This window comes from Hevea brasiliensis, chromosome 17, assembly GCF_030052815.1.
Source record: "Hevea brasiliensis isolate MT/VB/25A 57/8 chromosome 17, ASM3005281v1, whole genome shotgun sequence".
NCBI classification, from domain to species: domain Eukaryota; kingdom Viridiplantae; phylum Streptophyta; class Magnoliopsida; order Malpighiales; family Euphorbiaceae; genus Hevea; species Hevea brasiliensis.
In genome coordinates, this window is record NC_079509.1 from 58,140,349 (window position 1) to 58,162,404 (window position 22,056).

At 26.8% G+C, this 22,056-nt stretch overlaps 1 protein-coding gene across 2 annotated transcripts; it reads right to left on the bottom strand.

The window, feature by feature from the left end:
• Positions 1 to 14,933: 14,933 nt before the first annotated feature.
• LOC110647789 (WUSCHEL-related homeobox 1) lies at positions 14,934 to 17,679 on the bottom strand. Of its 2 annotated transcripts, XM_058140138.1 has the most exons (5): positions 17,492 to 17,679; positions 17,066 to 17,407; positions 16,646 to 16,975; positions 16,334 to 16,410; positions 14,934 to 15,786 (listed from the first exon to the last, which is right to left on the bottom strand). In XM_058140138.1, exons 2-5 carry the CDS (start codon positions 17,250 to 17,252, stop codon positions 15,217 to 15,219), a joined length of 1,164 nt encoding a protein of 387 aa, XP_057996121.1. In that variant the 5' UTR covers positions 17,253 to 17,407; positions 17,492 to 17,679; the 3' UTR covers positions 14,934 to 15,216. The 2 variants fall into 2 exon arrangements, with proteins under 2 accessions (XP_057996121.1, XP_057996122.1); XM_058140139.1 differs by having other exon boundaries at positions 16,334 to 16,386; positions 17,066 to 17,679.
• Positions 17,680 to 22,056: the final 4,377 nt, after the last annotated feature.

Below are 22,056 nucleotides of genomic sequence, written 5' to 3' on the forward strand. Positions count from 1 at the left end.
TTCCACCTAAACCAAAAGCACCTTCACATGCCTATGTTGAACCTAATATGTTCATGCCCTTTTCCATTTTGTTGGATCCCTCTACAAAAACAAAATTCCCCTTCAATCCAATAAATTAATAAAAGATTGGGAGGTGATTCATAAGACAGGATTTATTATGTCTGAGAGAAGGAGAATTGCCATTATAAGATTCTTAAAAAAACATCATATATGCTACAAGGGATAGTATCAGAGGAGGAACATCTGATTTTCATTTCTTGGCTATTTCTTTCTTCAATATTTCAAAGGTAAATTTATAGATGGATAAAAGATTTCTTTCTTGGATTTCTTTACTAATCTCTAAGGGTTAGAATCTAGATAATAATCTCCTCTTGGTTTATACTGCTTACAATGAAATAGGTATTTCTTTCTTCGTCATCTTTAAGCTAAAGGATGATTATAATCTCCTTCTCAATTATAACTTTCATAGTCACATTCAAAGTTATGCATGAATATCCCTTAAATTTTAATTTAAGTTAAAATAATAAAAAAAAACATAATATTAATTTAATAAAAATAAAATTATGTTTCATAAAATAAATTTTAAATTATCTAACAAAGTGCATGAGTTAAATTATATGCTTACAATGATATTGGAAGCTTTTTCGGAATATTAAAATGTTAAATTTGAATTAAAATAAAAATTAAGGAAAAAATTGCATATATTAGCAATTCAATAGTCATGTACATTCAGTGCTCTAAAAATAAAAAATAAAAAAATTACCACTCATACAAATTTTAAAAAATAAATATAAATATAAATTTAAATTTTTGAAAAAGGTTCAAATAAATCCGTTTTAAATTTTTTGTCCAAATTAATTCTCAACTTTTTAATAAAGGTTAAATTGATGCTGCCTTTGTAAAATAATATATTTTTAATAATAAAATATTACTTTCTCTAATTTTAAATTTTAAAATTATTTATCATTTTTAATTAAATTAAAAAATTAAAAATTCACAAATAACACAATAAACACCTCAAGATTTAACCCCAGATTCAAAAAAAAAATCAGAAATTTCATAAAATTCAGAGCAACAATACCACAAAAATCATATCAGCAATACAATTGGAGCATCCCAACACATATATAATGCAAGATGAAGAACCATAGAAAAATCTCAAGAACATAATCATAGCAAAAAAAGAAAGATATCCCTACAATACAATCTCATATATATGATGGGTGGAGCTGATGGGACTGAATGAGGGCCATCTTCATGTGCAGCCCACAAAATGCGTGAACAAGCAAAGAGTCTGAGATATGGGAAAGGTCCTTGGGTCTTCGATGGAGGGATGGAATGGAACAGAGAGATGTCGAGAGGGGGAGGGGTCCCTGGATCTTTGCCGGAAAGAGTGAATGGAAGAAAGAGATGTCGAGAGGGGGAGGGGTCCGTGGGAAGAAAAATGAAGATTTAGGTTTTGGGATGGAATTTTGAGTTTTAATTATTAATTTTTTTAATTTTTGTTTTAATTAAAAATAATAAATAATTTTTTAATAAAATGTAAAATTGATATTTTATTAATAAAATTTTAAATTATTATTATTCTATTTTTTTTTAAATAAAAATGGGTATATCTTACCTTAATTAGAAAGTTGTGGATTTTTTTCACAAAAAATTCATTTTGGGCTTATTTAGTATTTGACTAAAAGCATAAGGGTTGATTTGATTTTTTATTATTTATTTTAAAATTAATATTTAACTACGTACAAAATTATTTTATTTTAATAATTTTTAAAAATACCAACACTTTTCTCATTTTAGTAATCACGACATTCAATTATATATATATTTTAATTATTTTAATAAATTAAATTTTTTTAAATATATTTTAATCAAATACTTAAATAGTTTAAAAATTAATTTAAATAATTTTATTAAAAAATTAATTACTAATTTTAAAATTAATTTATAGATTAAAAAATATATTTTAAGTCAAAAGTAGTTAGCTAAATTAAATATATTTTAAGTATATTTTATTTATGACTTATATATTTATTTTAAAATTATTTTTTAATTATGTAAGATATTATATTATTTTAATGAGTTTTAAAAATATTAACATTATAATCGTTTTAATATCCATGATGCTCAATTATATATATTTTTTGTTATTTTATAAATTAAATTACTTTTAAATAGTTTTACTACATAATTAATTATTTATATTTAAATTAATTTATAAATTAAATAATTTAAAGTTAAAAATTAAAAATAAATTATTAAATTAAATACTTTCTTAATTTAATAAAAAAAAGACTAAATAAATTTTTATATTTTTTATTGGTGGCTAGATAAGCCAAAAATTAAATTTTTGACTAAATAAATTATTGTACTTTTTAAATAATGTAAATAAGTCATTATCCAATAAAATATTATTTTTTATAATTTTAAATATTAAAAATTATTTATTATTTTAACTAAAATAAAATTTTAAAATAAAAAGAAATTAAATAAAATGATGAAAAAAATTTTAATATTTAAATTATTATTTTCTATTTTTATTTTTTTAAATAAAATAAAATTAAATTTTTTTTTTTTATTTCTTCTCATTTTCACCCTTCCCAAACATATCCTAATTAATTGCGGTCCTCTACGTGCCCGCGCCAAGTAGAGTGTAGCTAATTTTTGCCTTTTTTGTCTCTCACTTTTGCCAAAAAAAAAAATAATAATAATCAAAATCAAATAGAGGAAAATTGAATTGAAACTAAATCCCAAACCTGAATTGAAAGCGAAATCGTGGGATAACCTCAGGGATAGGTTCAAATTCATGCTCTTGATGAATTGAATTTGCTAGTTCCGTTCTGAACCGATTTTAGTATTGGGCCGTTATGACTCGGCCTAACATGTGTAATTAAATTAACACTTTTGCAAGTTAAAAAAATAAATGAATAAAAATTAATTTTTTATTCAATAATATTGGAGTTTAAGTCTGACCATTGGTCTGATTTGATTTTAAATCAAAATAGATGATTTGTGGTTTGGCTATGGAATGATTGAAATCGGATCGATTGGTCACGATTTTAGTTAGTCTAAATCTAGTTTAATTTTAATATGGTTCAATTTCTATTTCAGCTCCAAAATATTGTCTTGAGTTAATTTCAAATTTCATTCATGCCAACTTTAATATGATTTAATACATAAACTTACCACCAACCAAATTTATTGAGCTCTTATGACTTATGATTCGGTGGGTATCCAAGGAGAAATTATATAATGAATCAATTATTCCATGTAGGCAATTCTACATGGAATAATAAAATAAATTATGGAGTAACAATTAAGTTAAAATAGGTCTCATAAAATTTAGTTTTATCTATGTGCTAAAAATAATTTCCTTTTTTTAAATGATAATTACTTTTTTTATGCTTAATTGTCCTTACATGATTGGTTTGTCATTTGATATCAAATGCTGATATGGAATCACGGTTGTATTATATAATATCTCGTATCTAAGGTAGTGACAGATAGCTGAAATGATCTTGAGATAAAATGGGTACTACGTTATTTTCTGGGTTTGTTTGACTATTATTACTCCTAGGAATAAGCTATAGGGAGAGCCATTCCTGTGGAGTCATAGTGCTAGGTTAGAAAATCTGATCTACTTAACATGGAAGGACTCTTATTTATAGAATAAATGAGCTAATATTTATTTGACACGTGTAAAGTTACTATAAGTGGGTTGTTTTAATTACTAAAATTTATTTATATGATCTAATCATATTATTTCATATTAATAATAGCTTTGACATGCCTGAGTCGATAGCGACTGGTAATAACTAGTTAGATTTGTGTAATGATCAACTCATCCAATTGATTTGCACGAGGCAAGCAGGTTTGCCAACCTTCTTATTAAAGGCACTCCAATTTAAATAGGTCGGGAGTAACATAAATAGTGCCTAGATACCACATGACATCCGAACTATGCTTCCACGAGTCGTATGTAGAATAAATATTATGTATGATGGTCTCATAGAAGATTTTCTTTTCCTACATTCATACATTCTTCCATTGTACTGATTTGCATTAGGCAAGTAGGTTTGTTGACCTACTTTTTAAAGGCACTCCGATTTAAATAGGTTGGAGGTAACATAAATGGTGTCTGGATACCACAAGTCATCCGAACAATGCTTCCACGAGTAGTACGAAGAACAAATATCAAGTATGACGGTCTCATGGAAGATTTTCTTTTCCTACATTCATACATTATTCTGTTGTACCGAGCACTTTGCCTCAGGGATGTCTCATTGTTACTTATTTTTCCAGTGTGAATGAATGTTGTCAATGGGATTCCTTAGGGAATATAATCGATAGTTATCACCATCTGCCATCGAGCAGGTTATATCACTGCTTTCAATGCAGAGATCAATTATACAACCCTCCTTTTTATTTCAGGATTGGTGGTAAGATAAAAGCAAAGCTGATGAGCCCACTTTCACTCTTCTTTCGTTAATAGAAAATTATGATTCTTCGAGAATTGCCTCCTTCAATGTTCAATCTTTGCCAACTTTTACATCATTTCTTCTTTATCCAACTCTCTCTTTTTTAATTAAACGTTTTTCTTTCTTTTTTTACATTTCTTATTTTTTTAATATAATATAAATATTTAATTATTAAACTATCAATCTAATAATTTTATATAATTTTTCCTTTTCATTTTAATATGACAATGTTCTCAAATTTATTTAAAAAATAAAATATTTAAAATAACAGTTTTCAAAAATAATTTTTAAAATTTCTAATTACAATAATAGTTGCTTGGGCTGGTTCTGCGGTTGTGATACGTGCTTTAACTACGAGCCCATGCATGTTTTACAGGCTAGGATATTGGGCCTTAACATAATACGCCGAATGTGATATAAGGAATTGATAGATCATGAAGTATAGGCTCAACGGTTAAATATTTAACTCTTCAGCTAACCCATCTCCTCATGGGTGAGTGATACGTAAAGTCTGCTGTAAATTTTCGGTACTTGGTCATGGGTGGGATACCCTCCAACCCCTGAATCTTTTTCTTGTAATTGGATATAATTGTGAAGATTAAAAAAGCAGAGCTACAAAGAGGCAAATAAATATTTTATAGAGAAATAGGTCTCAAATGGTAATGCTTGCTAGGTGTTTGCATGATTGTTAAGGTCTGTCTTGTGCTTCTTGAGTTGTTTGCAGTACAATTGGGCTTCAATCACAAGTCTGGTCCTCTTGTTCACTGGATTTTCTGGTTTTTCAACATCTTTCATTGTCTTTACTTCTTGTAGATTTCTAAAACTCTTGGATTTTCCACCATAATAGCTTGATAATCCTTTCTTGATGGGAAGTGATTCTTCCAATGAACCCATGCTATCTAACCCTTTCTTCTTATTGCTCTGCACCTCCTCCTCCTCTTCTTCATCTTCTTTTTCTCTGCTAGAGAGTGAACTTTTTGAGGAGTTTTCTGGAGAATTTTCTGGTTTTTTCATCCCTAAAATAGAATTCAAATGTAAATTAGTTTGTCGTCTCTCTTGGATGCTTGGATTGAGACTATCAACTCACATATAGAAAATATTTAACAGCACACATATTCAAAGATGAATAGATGGAATAAATGTAACAATAATACGATTGATTAACGAAAAATATTTTTCTAGTTAAAAGAAAATTAAGATATTTTTAAGAAAAATATATTTTTTTTTATTTTTTAGAAAAAAGTCATTTTCTGTACTTTAATAATTTTATTAAAATGTAAAAACTTATATACATGCATGACATAAACACATACTATTAGTTTAATATTACAATCAAACAATACAAAATATTATCATAGAAAATATTTTCTTAGAAAATAATTTTAATGGAAAATATTTTCTATATATACCAGTTATTTTCAATAAAATAAATAGAAAATTTTTATAAAACTAAAAGCAATTAACAATTTATAGGAACACAGTATCATTATTCATCTTCAAACATACGTATTCCAAGTTATACTGAAAATTTTTTACTGAGTTTTAATGGCTAAACCCAAATAAAGGCATTTGATTTTCAAATTTTCTTAATATGAACCCAATCTACACATATATGCCAAAATTTAAAATGGGTTCGATTTTTGTTCATATGATATATTTGATTAGATTATCAATTTTAAATGTTAATACGCCTAGCTTCGGTTGATCCATTGCCTAAAGAAATATAAATATGCAGAAAATAACAACTTGATCTATTGATATATTCATCAATTAAAGAAAAAATAACTTTTCCTAATCAATATAATCATGAAGAGGCGAAATAAAACTAAAAATAAAAATTAATTGCATGTACCTGGAAGAAGAGAATGGATTTTTTTCTCCTTTTCTTTCAAATTCCCAGAATTAGAATTGAGCTAAGTTGCTTATCATTCATGGAGGAGAGACAGAGACACTTTCATGACCGTCTCTTTTATATAATTAATGCAAAGCCCATCAAATCTAAATTATATCATTATTTACATATTACGAAAAAAAAAAAGCTTGTAAGGCTCTTATATATATTATTCAAAATATATCAACTTTTTTGCCAAACGATACATCTATTCATGCATATAACTATTAAAAAGAGTTGCACCTCTTCATGTAATTACATCTTTTAAATTTTGCCACTTTTTGGTAATGTACATGACTTTTCATGTGATTGTTCTTGATTCTGATTTTAAGTCAGATCGGGTTGACTCACATGAGTGACTCATCCCATATTTCCAACACATTTAAACCCAATGAAAAAAGAAAAAAATCTTGATTCTGCTTAGCCTAACTTAATAAGGGTATTTGTCTTAACTTATAAGTTGGTCAAATCAACTTATAAGTTTTAAAAATAAGGTTGCCTATTTATTTATAACATTTTTTTTTAAATTATAAGATGAAAAAAATTGAGAGAGATCAGCTTTTTATTTTCATATTTATAAACTATTTTGACCCATATTATTCTCTTTTAATTTTTAAAATTTCACTACATATCTTATATGAATCCTTTTTAGTAATTTTAACAATAAATATACTTATAAGTTATTTTTTATTAAATGTGTTAACTATTTATCGGTCACTTATAAACATTTTGATGAAAACATATAATTACTTAAAAATTTAAATGCTTATAAGCTTGTATTAACTTATAAGTTAATTTTTATAAGTTAAATCAAACACTCTCTTAGTTTAATATCTTTCACATAGCAGAATTAAGTTTAAATTCTCACTCTCTCAATAAAAAAAAAAAAAAAAAAAAAAACTTAGATTCTTATCCTTACGCCACATAGACAATTAACATTCAAATAGTCTCCCTCACATCCACAACCTGTTCCATTTGAAGAAGACATTCTCATAATGTGAATTGTATTTTAATACAAATATTTTAATTTTGTTAATTTAGGTTCAATTTCTGAAATTGGTTGTAACTTTATTCAAATGATAAATTTAGTCAAAATTGAAATTTAAGATAAATATTTTACTCATTAAAAAAATATTTTGATTTCTCTATTATCTCCCTCACCCACCATGAAAGGAAAGATAAAAGAAAAAAAAAATATTAATTTTAATTTTTGACTAAAATTAATCAGTTGACTAATAAAATTGCAATTAATTTCAAAAGTTAGACTCAAATTATAAAAAATTAATATATTTAAATTAAAATGTAAATTAGTGTATAAAATTAGATTTTTAGTGTAATTAATTAACCTTATATGAAAGTAATGGTCCTAAATATATCTAATCTTGCGAATAATTGCATCCAAAACTTGGCATGGCCACAATGTTCTAAGCAAGTATCAACTAACAGTGAAAACTCTTAAAATTTTAGTTTTTATTTTTCTAAGAGAAAACATGAAACATGTTTATCGGTCAATAATAGAATATAATTTTCTAATTCAAAAATTAAAAAATTGTTTATATGTTTATAATTAAAAGAAATAAATCATTATAAAATATTTTATTATTAAAATTATTGTAGTATGTGCTATTCATTTATTTTATATTAATATAATTAATTTTTTATCATTATAAATAAATATTTTTAAATAATTATTCAATTTAATTATGAAAAAATTATTATTTTAATTTGGAAAATAGTATTTTTGTAATAAAGGAAAAATGGAAAATAACTTAAAAATGATTTTCAAATCTTAGTTAAATTTTAGAAAGTTGGCACATTTGAATACGAAAATTCTATTTCTTGATTGTTTTAAGAAAATCTTTAAAAAAAAACTGTTTTAATTTTTCACAAGTAAATAGATTTCAATTAAATCCCTAATTAATTATTTTCAACTTTAGTTTAGCCAAGAATGCTAGCTTTGCCTTCTTTCAAATTATATTTGTGTAATAAGTACATTCTTCTCCAAACATGAAAAACAAAATTTTCATAATAAAATTTATTTAATAGAAGTATCTACTAATATCAAAAAATAAAACTTTTATTAATTGTTATAGTAATAAATTTTCTTCTAATGAATGATTAATATATTAAGATTATTAATTTGTTCTCATATGTAAACTTTTAATTTAACTTTATTAAATTTAAAAGAAATTTCTTTGTTGTATAATTAAGTTTAAAAAATATAAAAAAGAATTTATTATAATTTAACATAAGCTTATAATTGAGTTCTGGTAAATTTAATTAAAATTTAACATTTTTAACTTAAAAGTGATTCACAGCTTTTAAATTGATTTAAATTTTTTTGCATAGCAAGTGATGGATAGCCTAAATCCATACACAACTAACAATAAAAAAAATCAAAATATATATTCATGATTTTTAATTTTAATAATATTCTCTTTTAATTGTATAAAAAAATGACATAAGATGCATGTGAAAGGGTCGTATATGCTAATCAAGATTAGTCTTTTTTTCATTTTTGATGTCCAAAAAATTAAGAGATTTAGACTTTGAGTCTCCCCATCTATTCCCATACAGTAATTTTTTGTGGTATATTCCCATAAGGTAACTATGATAAAATTCCATAGAGTAATGAAATGAAAAGGACAGGGTTTAACCAAATAAAGATATTAAAGTAAGGCAATGGACACATCAGTAGGGAAAGGGAATAAGAGATGACATGATGAGCTCATGATAATGAAGAGAGAGAGAGAAAGAGAGAGAGATCACATGATGGGAGTAGAAGAAGAGCACAAAATATAAGGGGAAAGGGGAAATCACATGATGCCCTGTAAGCTCTTTAACTGGGAGAGTGAAACTTTTTGGTCCACCTGCTTGTCTACATATGTCTACCAGTCTTAGGTGTTGTCAATTTCTATTGCAGACTGTACTCTTTATAAGTCCTCTCTCTCCTTATTAGCTCAGTCAATTCTCTCTCTCTCTCTCTCTCTCTCTCTCTCTCTGCCATTTCCACATTCCTCATTCCATTGTTTCCATGCATAATAAACCCAATCACCTGTCACATCTAATTTGTGCCTAATAGAAAGAAATAAAGAACAATTTCTTAACATTTCTCTGTTCAATTTTGATGCTTCTTATTTGCCTTCAATTTTCATGCATTGATATTCCCATTTCATTACTGTTCTTCTCTTTTGGCATGCATTTTCTAACAAATTTTCTCCATTGATAAGGACTCATCCTTCGGATTCAAACACTCCCTCCTCCCCCCCCCAAACACAAACCCCAAAAAAAAAAAAAAGTTACCATAAAATTCAATTCTTTTACTTACCTCTCATAATTTCCCTTATTTACCCATTTTATAAAAAAAATAGAGATTTAAACTTTATTTGTTTTAAAGAAAACATTTTTTTTAAAATATTTTTTTGTATTTTTTTAGTATTTGGATACTTAAGAAAATATGTCAATTAAAAATATTTTCCTGATCAAAGAAAAAATTAAGTTATTTTTAAGGAAAATAACTTTTTCTTTTGAAAGGAAAATTAAACTATTTTAAAGAAAAATCACTTCAATCATTTTTAAGATTTTGATAATTTTATTAAAATATGAAAATAATTATATCATTGGTTTAACATTACAATCAAACAAGAAATTTTTTTTATAGAAAATAAAACACTTTTCTAAAAAACAGTTTTCATAAAAAATATTTTCTATTTACAAGTTATTTTTTTTGAAACAAATGAAGTCTTAAATTATGAATATTTTATGCTATGAAATTGGTATTTAGTTGTTCGATTATTATTGTAGTGCTCAGAGTTTTATGTAGTGTAACATAGACTTAGTCACAATTTGGTTTAATTAGAAATTTAGTTTCCAATCAAATCAAAATCTATTAGTTTCATTCAATTCAGTTTTATGCCAAATTCTTTTCTTTTAGAAAAATAAACAATTTTACAAAACTTTTAATCATTGAATTTGATTGAAATTAAAAAGACTCTGTAGACTAATTCTGATACTTCTGATGTGGCCACCCCGACAGTAACAATTAATATTTCCAATTTAACTTGGTATTGTATGTGGTCATAAATTAGCCATGAATTGGATTTATTATGAGAGGAACAATAAGATGCCAGATGTTAATGGTCATAATTCAACTATGTATGCAAAGGGACCACTTGAAGTTGAAACTAACCCAAGTAGCAGAGTAAATGTGTTTGTCTTTCATAGAAGACATAAATTTAATGCACAAAACCTAATGATTCAATTGAATTATATAGAGAAAAAAAAAACCTACCCAAATGTGGGTATTAAACATTGTCTAATGAAGATTGATAATATTTTAATCACGTTAGATTTAGCAACATAAATTTTCACTATTAAAAGTATAAAATTTATTATCATAAATTTATGGCTGTAATATATGAGTTATTGCGTGTTGTTATAAAATTGTGATCATAGATATTTTACAATAAAATTGTGGCTTTTGAAAAAAATTGTTATTAATAACAATAATTATTATTATAAAAAATTTTCAATAATAATAATAATTACTGCCATATTTTTTTTTATATGTCATTAGCAACAATTGTTCATGTTGTTACTGTATATTAGCTTTATAGATAGTAAAATTAATATTGTTATAAAATTTTTATTGTTAATTATAATATTTGTTGTAGTGTTAGTTAACCATAATCCGTAAATTCATAAAAAAAAAAAAAAAATTAGTGCAAGTGTTGGCAAAATATACCTAACAAGACTGTGAAACCTCATTTAATTAGTTGGGTTTGATATTTTAGGTAAAGGTTATTCCTTGCAAAGAAAAGGGAGTAAGGACAAAGTTGATTTTGAGCATTTGACCACTTGGTCTAATTTATTAAGAAAAGCATAGTAATTTTTGGGCTAATTAAAAAAAAATTCAAACCATTTTGTCAAATTATAATTTAATTTAGATATTTCAATTTTATTTAGTTAGTTAAATTTGATTATTGAATTAAATTTTAAAAAAATTTTATTAATTAAAAAATATTTTTTAATATATTCCTTTTTAGTGATTATTAAATATGTATCTTACCAATAATTATAAGATATTCATATTGCTGATGATGGTTGATCATTCAAGAGGGAATGGAAGGGCAAAATAATAGAGAGTGGGAGAGACAACGTGAGATAGAAATGGAGAACAGAGAAAACAAGAAGGTAGTTGAAAGAAAGAGGAAAAGAAATATAAAAATATTTTTTTATTTATAAATGAAATAAAATAAAATAAAATAAAACATAAATTTTTTCGTTTTGATTTTAAATTTTTATTAGCTAAATAAAATTGCAATAAAATAATTTAATCTAACTTAAATTGTCAAAATTAAAACAATTAAATCAAATTTCAATTTAGTGAAAGATTTGAACTTTCTATATATATATATATATATATATATATTTATTTATTTATTTATTTAAATAGAGGATTGGGTAGTAAGGAGTCAAACATAATTCTGATAGGTGAGTGATATACTTTTAAGCACTGAACTAAACTACTTTATATTTATACTACATCCATCACACTCATAAGATTTAAATTATCTTTGAATTTTAGACTTTATTTGATTCAAATGAACTATTTCATGAAGTAAATTATCTAATTTAGAATAAATAACTTATTTTTTGAAAAGTAGAGAAAAATTTTAAAAATATACATTTACTTTTAACTAAATAAGTTAATTTTTTATATTTTTTAATAACTTAAAATTCCTTGGCTCACTTACTGGACCAAACAAGGCCTGAGATGAAGTCATAGGATGTGCTGCTAATCTGAATTCTCAACTTTTGAGAGTAGTCAAATTTTTTATTACTTGATTAACATGTAATTGATTGAGAGATTGTAAGTAATTCCACCTTCCCACAAAACAAAACCCTTTTGCCAATGGTAACATATACTTTTTGGCCTATATATATATATACACACACTTTTTGACTCTCAGGTAGAATCTGTTACGTTTGCATTTGACTTCACTTTTGGTTTTGTTATTATAAAAGAGAGGAATCATCATCCCTAATTTCAAGGTGAGAGTGAAAAAGCTAGCATGCATGAAAGAGAGAAAGAAAAGAAGTCCTCTCTCTCTCTCTCTAGTTTAATTCAAAGAAAAAGATAGGGTTAGGGCAGTGGCTGCTGCTCACTCTACTGCTGCCTTCTGCATCTGCTGCTGTTGCTGCTTCTGCTGGCTGCAGCCAGAATGAAAGAAAGAGAGTATACATGTATATATATAGAGAGAAAAGAGAGAAAGCTGTGTGACAATGCTCATTGCCGACTGCCGAGGAACCGACCGTGATCTTTTGAAAAGATATGGCTATGTGTGTTAGCCTCTTCTCTCTTCTCTGATCATTTCTCATTCCTCTCTGGGGTTAAAAGCATTCATTACTTCTGTCCTTGTAAGGCAACATAAGTGTACCTCTGAATTTTAAGACCCATTTTTGCTTTTTCTTTCCTTGACTTGCACAAGAAAAAGATATATATTTTCACGTCTTGTGTGTCTTTATTCATGTAAATTCCACATATAATATATTTGTAGGCCCTAGCTTGAAATTTGACTAATAATATAATCATCGAGTACATATCTAACAGTATATGATGTTAAAATTTTATTTTTCAGGTTTCTTCTTATTGAAAGTGGTTTTAACTTAAAGAAAAAGATCAAATATTCAAAATTTGATGATCTCTTCCTTTTAAGAATTTCAAATTTACAATAGGAAATATCATCCTAAAAAATTTCCACAACAACAACAATTGAACGGGTTTAGAGAGGACATGCTCATGCTAAGTTTTTTTTAATAATTATTAATAAAAATTTTGCTTATAAGAAAATTTATAATAACAATTAAGTTCTAATCCAAACTAGTTAGTATTCGCTATATATGCATATGGATGATTTTTCACCATCTAGTTTTGTTAGATTCACTTAACACTGCACCTTTGTGCTGATGTAGTGAGTTCCCAGGTGAGCAAGTCCTAATATTCATATCATAAGGATCTATTTAATGAGAGATGACTAAATTTTATACTGATCGTTAACTTATAACAACGTCCTCTTTTATCTGAATTTAAGACGGCTATGTTTTACTAAGTTGACATAGACGGAGTTAGTTTAAAGAAGTTCAAAATGAGAAAAAAAGAAACTCAAAATTTGTAAGAGTTCATAATGCTTACAAGAAAAAGTTAAGAGTTCGTAAATAAGTTTTAATGTTTTTAAATGTTAGCATCTAGGTTAAAATATTAATTTAACTTAAAATATGTATCGAGAATAAATCTTACCTACATCCTAGTGTATACACCCAATCAATTTATACATGTCACGTTATATAAAATTATGGTAGGGCCTATTTAAAAATATAGTTGATTAAGTTTCCATTAGTTGGGTGTACATCACTCAGGTGTGTACAAGAATTTTTCATATCTCGATTAGAATAATATGAAAATCCCAATTTAATATGGAGTTAAAAAATTAAAGGAAAGTGAGAAGGATATTTGAAAGTTTTGATAAATACAAAAATTCAATTTTGGTATAGATTTATTATAATTTTATGGATTTTAAACAGGACAAGAGCAATTAATTTACATCGATCACTACACAATATTCTACCAAAATTTAATCATTATTTAATTTGTAAATTAATCCATTTAGCAAGTGCTTTGATTTAAAGAACAAGATGAGATCCTCGTGAAGGATAAGCTCAACAGTTAATGATCTAGTTCTGATGCACTCCATCTAGAGTTTAAATTCTATTAACTCTTGGAGTTTTTCATGTGTGAGTGGGCGACATATAAATTTTATTGTAAATCTCCAATAATTTATAAATTATCCTTAGCCCTAGGATAGAGATACCCCTTCTATCCCAAAACATGTTTTTTTAATAAAAATAATAAGATCATTAAAAAAATGGATGGTAGAGTTTGATCATAAAATTATCAATCATATCCAGCCACCAAAATAATATAATGAGAGTTAGTGAAAGAGGAAGGATTATCCATATTTTTCCAGTATGTAAAATGTTCATTTGGCCTCCTTATATAAGGAAAATTTATCTCCCATTAACTCAAAAAGGAAAAAACCTTAAACCTTTATTATTTGATCTCCTTGTTTTATTTGTAATTGAAATTTTACATGCATGTTATGGACATGCATTTAAATTCATATAATTAACTTTGATGGCAACTAATATTATGATGGTGAAAGGCCAAGATTTTAGACCCTTAATTAGGGAATAGATAAGAAAATGTAGAAAAAAACTACCCTTTAATTTCCAAAAATAGTATAACAAATTAAATATGGTTGCATTCCCTTGTTATAATATATATAACTTACATGTTATATCCCAAATATGTAACAAAGAATGAAAGAAACATAACAACCTCTCTAACCCAAATTCTTAGTAGTTTCAATATCAAACTTTCACACATCTACTTCTATTTTGAATCTCTTCATTGGAAAACCCAATTCTTTATCTCTCTCTCTCTTAGTAGACATATGCACATTTCAGTTACCCAAACAAGGCCTATCCTGTCAACATTAATCTCTATGAAATCCCCTCTTAAATGTAGTTTCTTCATTGATTCAACCAACATGGTCCAAATGCATTTTAGGGCAATCCCTTCTTTCATATCCCCACACAGACCATTCCAACAATTCCATGAAATGTAAACATCATCTTCAAGAAAAAGCAGTTCCCAATTTCCAACAAAAATACAAAAATCCATTACCCAACCTAACCCAAACCACTATTTTACATACATAGTAAAATTCTAATAAAGATGGAGAAAAAAAAAAAAGCCAAAAGCTTTGGTGGGTAAGCAAGTAATTAGTTCTTCAATGGAAGGAACTCAAAAAACTGGTAAGGAGTAGTGAAGTTGTTCATAGCTGCAGCAACTGAAGCTGATGAAGTTTCAGTCTCTTTGTCATTAATTCTTTCACCATCACCACTACTACGAAGAGGAAAGAGTTGAAGTGTTTGATGAGAATCCCCACACCCATTATGATCTTCGTCATTGCTGATGAAGTGGTTAATGAGGCCATGCCCAATGTTCTTTTCTCTGCGAGGGGCTATGAAGATATTAAGATCATTATGGGTCTTAATTATCTGCTTATTTGGGTCCATTGTTCTTATTGTTCCTCTTGCTAGTACTGTAGGTGTTATTGCTGTTGCTTCTGCTAGGATTCTACTAGTTGTAGTAGTAGTATTAGTGCTAGAGCTACTGGTGTTTATGAGGTGGGTGGGAGATGGACAAGACATCTGCTTTATCTGCCACGTGGCATTCCTTTCCATAAAGCTCCTTCTTTGCTGTAATTCTACTTCATCAAATTGGATCCATCCATCTCCTCTACATTCTGCCACTGCTCCTTTTGCTGCCCTTTGCATTGACACTGCTTCCTGAAAATTTAATACTCTTTTAGGTTTAAAATTTGAATTTTCACAAAATACCCTTTTTACATACTGTTGTAAAAAGTAATTTAATTAATGCATAAAATTTATCAATATATATATATAAGTGATTAGGGATAGGAGTGTCTTTTTTCCAACAAGATGGGTGCCCCATAATTCAAAGAATATAGAAGGGTGCCTAAATCATGAGTGTGGCCTAAATGCCATGAGACCCATAATAAGCACAATACCCAAAAAGCAAGAAACCCAGCTAGTTTCATAACAGCTGAAGCAGCCCCGACAGAAAGGAAGGAACGCAGCTTTTAAACCCTTTTCATTTCCCAACATACAAAAGAATTCTTTGTTGCTTCTTATATCTATCTTCATTCCTAGTTAAATTAACTTTCAATTCTATTTATAAAAGAAAAGAAAGGAATATATTGTAATGATAAGCTCATTATCAAAGCTCAATTGCTAGTAATTATGTACCCTTTTTGGGGATTAAAGGTAATTTAGTCCCATGGAGAGAAAGACAAAGGAAGATAAAAGAATAGACCTCTGGTAGTGTACTGCAGTTGGTAGTGGGAGCCCAGTTCTTGGTCTGTTCACCTTCATAACCTGTCCTGTTAGCTTCTGTAGACAAAAAGAAAAACAAAAAGAGTACAACTTTACATCTCTCTCTTTCTTTCTTTCTTTCTCTTTCTCTCTCCAAAACCCAACAATTGGAATGCTAGAAAGTTACCCATCAAACATCTCTAACTAACAACTAAATGGAATTGGAAAAGGCCATACATATCAAACATTTCTATCTTTTTTCGAGCAAAGATTTTGGAGATGACTGTGTAAAGGGTTTCTTAGACATATTCACCTGATTCTTTCCTTCCAAGGATTTCTATGTCACGGTTCTGCTGTTGCTCGTGATGATGATCAGAAGCTGCAGATTCCATTTGACGACGTCTTTTTTGCCGTTCTCTTGCTTTGTGATTTTGAAACCAGTAGAACACATTCTTCCCTTCAATCTTTCCATATCTTCGAAGCTGTGCTGTGATGTGTTGAATTTGCTCTGCTGATGGAGTTCTTGTTCCCCTTCTATATAGTTCTTCAAGGGTCCTTAACTGTTCTGGCGTTGGATTCCATCTCGAGCTCACTACAACTGGTTGTGTATGGAAATCTCTTTTGCTTTGATCAGCCATAGTTGCTGCAAAAAACAAAATAATATATATGACAGATTCAAAGAAACTAATTGGCGCCCAAGAAAGAGCTAGATGAAAGGAAAAAAAATGCATACCCAGATGGTGATTTAATGAAAAGAATTCGTTGCCATGGAGAAGGCTAAGTCTAGGAGGGCTAGAGTTTGAGGTATTGTTTGGCGAAGGCAGTGGTGGAGTCCTTGGAACGACTGGCCTAAGCTTTCTGCCATTGAAGGAATCAGGCATGTTGAACTCACCACCATCGCTACAACCCATCATCCACATTTTGACACGGCAAATACTTAAGCAAGAAAGAGGGTTAATTTCTTTTGTTTCTCTCTCAATGAAAATGGGTATGGTGAAGAAGAAGAAGAAGAAGAGTAATAAATAGGTTCTCTCTTATTTCCTCAGGAGGGAATTTGTGTGCTGATATGATGTGGCTGCAAAAGTGGTGGTGGCTTAGCAAGAAGAGGAATAACATGCAAGCAAGCAAGAAGGTGATTAAAAAAAATGCAAGAGCCTACCTTTATGAGAAAGGTAGTAGATGATGTTAACATATTGATGCTAATAAATAGGGTTCTAGTTCTGGTATAGGTTAGCTGAGCTGAAATATGGTGTAGTATTCGAGTCTTGAGGAGTTTTAAAAGAGATGGGGATTGATCGATCACTACTCTCTATATCTACATCCACGTCTCCAACGAGATAGATAGAGAAGGAAAATGTTGCATATGTATTAGTTTATTATAGAACATCAAAAAGTGAGAGCATGACATGGAGGTTGACGTCAATGGGTTTTTTTTTTATCTAGTGATAAAATCAATAAGGTTGAGAACTCACCACCAAGAGGTTTTAAGTTGGAGTCCCACCATTATTAATTTAAATAGTTATATGCGTTTCATTATTTATTTTACATTCATAAATGTAGTTTACTTTGGTAAGTTCTCTTTCATCCATTTTTATCTGTATGTATTTTTATTTTTTTTTTGAAATTATCTATTATATTTAAAAAAAATAAAGAGTATTATTTTTTTAAAATTTTACCCCTTATCTTTTCTAAATATAATAAATATTTATACAAAAAGTAATTAGATAAGATAAAAAGTAATTTACTCAATTATTTATATGTTTTTAATAAAGTATGACTACCTAAATATTTTCTTAATTATTGTGCAAAATTCAAATGCGATGGATGGATAAAAATAAACAGATGGAATATCTCACATTTTTATCTTTAATAAAACAAAAAATATAACTAATGAATTTTAATTTGGTAATATTAAATTCACTTTTAAGACTGTATCTCGAATTTAAATCACAATCAAATTTAAATGAACAAAATAAAAAAAGACAAAAAAGTTGACTAAACTATCTAAGAGAAGAAAAAATTTAGAGAAAAAAGAGAAATATTTATTCCATGCATGCACATGCTTCCTTACTTACATAGAAGTGAGGTCCACCCTCCTTATTTAATGAAAACTCAATTTTATATGAGAAAGACATCACTAAATTTACATGCTCCTGATGCACAGTAAAATTTTCTGAAAAAAAATAATTTTTACTATATCAAGTGATATCCCTATTCAACTGGTCATAAAATAAAATTTTATAATATTTTGAATGAAAATGCAAATGTCTATAGCTTCATGTATGGACCAAACTAGCAATGTTGAAGGATTATGAATGTCATTCCATAAGATGAATCTCATACTTACATATAAAAAAGAAAAAAGAAAAAGAATGAGAGTGGTACACATTAGGTTGAAATTTATAAGTATAGATATTTATTTTTTCTTGCAAATGTGAATGAAGAGAGACAAAAGGAAGAAAGAAATAAGAAGAGTAGAGGACAAAAGGAAAAAAAAAGTAGAGAAGAGAAGCGTGGAATTCTGGGAGGAGATATTGGGAGTAGCAAATGAAAAACGACGTGACGATCATGAGGGTTATCATAAGCCTCATCACCCTTTCATTTATTGTTCTCCTCATGTCTCGTGCTTTTCACACTTATTCTCAATCCGAACTGCCCCTCTCCTCCCTTTGCTCTCTTACCCTTCTCTCTCTCTCTGACATCTCTTTGTCTCTCTACTCCCTTGACATTCTCTTTTCTACCCTCTTCAAAATCTTTATCCACCCCTCTCCTGCTCTTTATTACATGCATGTTTCTTGCTGTGCTTGCTTTTTGGCTGTGCCCATGTAAGTTTCTTATATACAGAAGAGGAAGAAAATTATATTGTATTTTTTTATGTAAACATGTGTGTGGTTGGTGCCAGGCTAGAGTGATGTTACACTTTTACGTGCTATCAAAATTACTGTGTCTCATTTTGGAATTTTCCCTTCCTTTCTTTGTCTTATCTACTTTTAGAGATGGTAATAAATAAATTTAATAAAATAAATTTAAGTAATATATAATTAAATTTAAAATGTATTTAAATTTAGTGAATAATATTCTTTCGGGTTTGAATTTATTACTCGAAACATTTATAAATTTTTTATGATAGCTCCCCCTCTATCATTGTACTAATAATTACTAGCTATGCCTTCAAAGATATAATTCAGAAATCCCTTGCTCATTACGATGGAATCATTTCATTCCAATTTCGTGGTGCCTCTTTGGATCTATTTCTCTATAATTATTGCTGAATTATTGTGTCCTGCAATTTTGTTTCCTTGTGATATATGAGTGAGAAATCAATCCAATTTTTGTGTACCATGGAAATCAATCCAATTTTTGTATACCATGGTGGGCCTAATATATTACAAAGTTATCATCATAAACTAATCATAATTGCTGGTATGATTCTAGTCAGAATCGATAGTTTTTTATTAATAGGAAATTAAAGAAGTAGAAACTCGATTTTGAATCTACTGATTAAGTTATATATTTTTAGCCGATGAATGATTTTAACTTAATGATATAAAGAAATTGAAATCACACCACAAGATCCTCTCATTTTCATTTAAATTTAATTCTACTTTAATTTCAGGTTGATTAAATTTAATAGTTAATTTTTATTTTTTTTTCTTTAAAGAAGTCAATTAAAGATTAAATTCTATTCAATTGATTCAAATTAATTTTAATTTTAAATTAGGCTAATTCAATTTTGGACCAAAACAAAACCTTATTCATGACTTCCGTAACCTAATCATGGAGCATATATTTGGTAATAATAGATATGTCATTTTTCTATATGTACAATAAAAATATTGGCATTTACATGTAGCATTGCTCCTTAGTAACTGAGGCCATATTGCAACCAAAAAAAAAAAAAAATCCTTATTAAATAAATTATAAAAATGACTGAAATTATTAAAAATATAAAAAAAATGAATTCTTTTTGGACATTAGGCCTTAATAAAAACCAATACTTTATTTATTTTACGAAAAATAACTTATATATGAAAAATATTTTTCATGAAAATTATTTTTCATAAAAATATTTTTCATTATTTGGTTGATATTAAACTAACAATATGTATTTATATTATGTATGTATAAGTATTTTCAAATTTTAATAAAATTGTGAAAGTCTGAAAAATGACATGCTAAAAAATATTTTTTATAAAATAAATGAAATTTAAATATTAATATAACTTCTGTTAATAATAAATAAAGTAACTAATTTTAAATTAGTGGGTTGAAAGTATATATATTAGACTGCATTAATTTATTTATTTATGACTAATTTACCTAATTTAAAAATTAGCTAGACAAACCTTCACCCCAAAATCAATAAAACAGAAAGTATAAAGCATGCAAAAGCAAAATGCTTTTATGCTCCATTTTTTTCAAAGCAAGTAGTCAAAAGTTTCAGTGTAAAAAGGCAACTCTAAAGCAGGTTTAGGTTATTTGTTTGTAACTTCACTTATTTGGAATCTTTTAATTTTGAAAAAATCTAAATTAATGAATAAAAAAAAATAATAATAAAAAAGCAGTGTTTTATTTTCTAGTTATACTTCAGGTTAATTATGCACCGCTTGATTAAAGAAATGATAATGCTATCTTAGGTTCCATTTGTTTCGTGAAAAATAATTTATATATAAAATATTTTTTTTAATTTTTTATGAAAATATTTTTATTATTTAATTATAATATTAAATTAATATTATATATTTATTTCATGTATATATAAATATTTTTATTCTAATAAAATTATTAAAGTCTAAAAAATAAAAAATAATTTTTTTTTAAAAAGAGAAGGTCATTTTCTTTTAAAATGATATATTTTCCATTAATTTATTTTCCTAAGTGCCATAAACGTTAGAGTATATAAAAAATATTTTTTAGATAAAATAAATGGAGCGAAGAATTGCATGACCTAATAAAAGTTTTATTTACATTTGGGTATGTAATTTAATTTATATATTAAATTGAAAATAAAGTAAATTATATTATATTTTTAATTAAATTTAACAAAAGTTTAATTAATATATCAATTATTAATTGAATAAATATAAGCATGAACAACTGTATATTATAGTGTAACAAAAGTCATATAATTTAAAATATTAAAGTTGTGAAACCATATGATGGTTTATATAATATGATTGTATTAATAATTACTTTTACATATAAATAAATATTTTTAATAGTTTTTAAAAGTAAATTTTTTAGAATTATTCAAAACTAAACTAAACCATTAAAATAAAAAATTAATATGAATGGGTTTTTTTTTTTTTAAATTGAATTACTACATGGCTTTGGATATTCAATATTCTATAGAATCATGAACTTATTTTTATTTCGTTAAGTTAACTCTAATAGGTTTAATTTAGAAGTATTAGAGTCATTTTTAGGGTTATGAGATTTCAAATTTAAATCTTAATCAGATTCAGTTAAAAAAAAAATTGGTCGGTATACTAAAATTCAGATTTATTTGAAATGCGTTCATATTTAAGAAATAATATCAATATTGAATTTGAATTTTATATATTAAGTATCGTTTATTTGAAGTCATTTATATAAATAATTAATTTAATATAATATATATTTTTATAATAATATTTATAAATATTTTATATATTATATTTAAATAAAGTGAATCAAATATTTTATACTATTATTAAATTTTTAAATATAATAAATTATTAATAA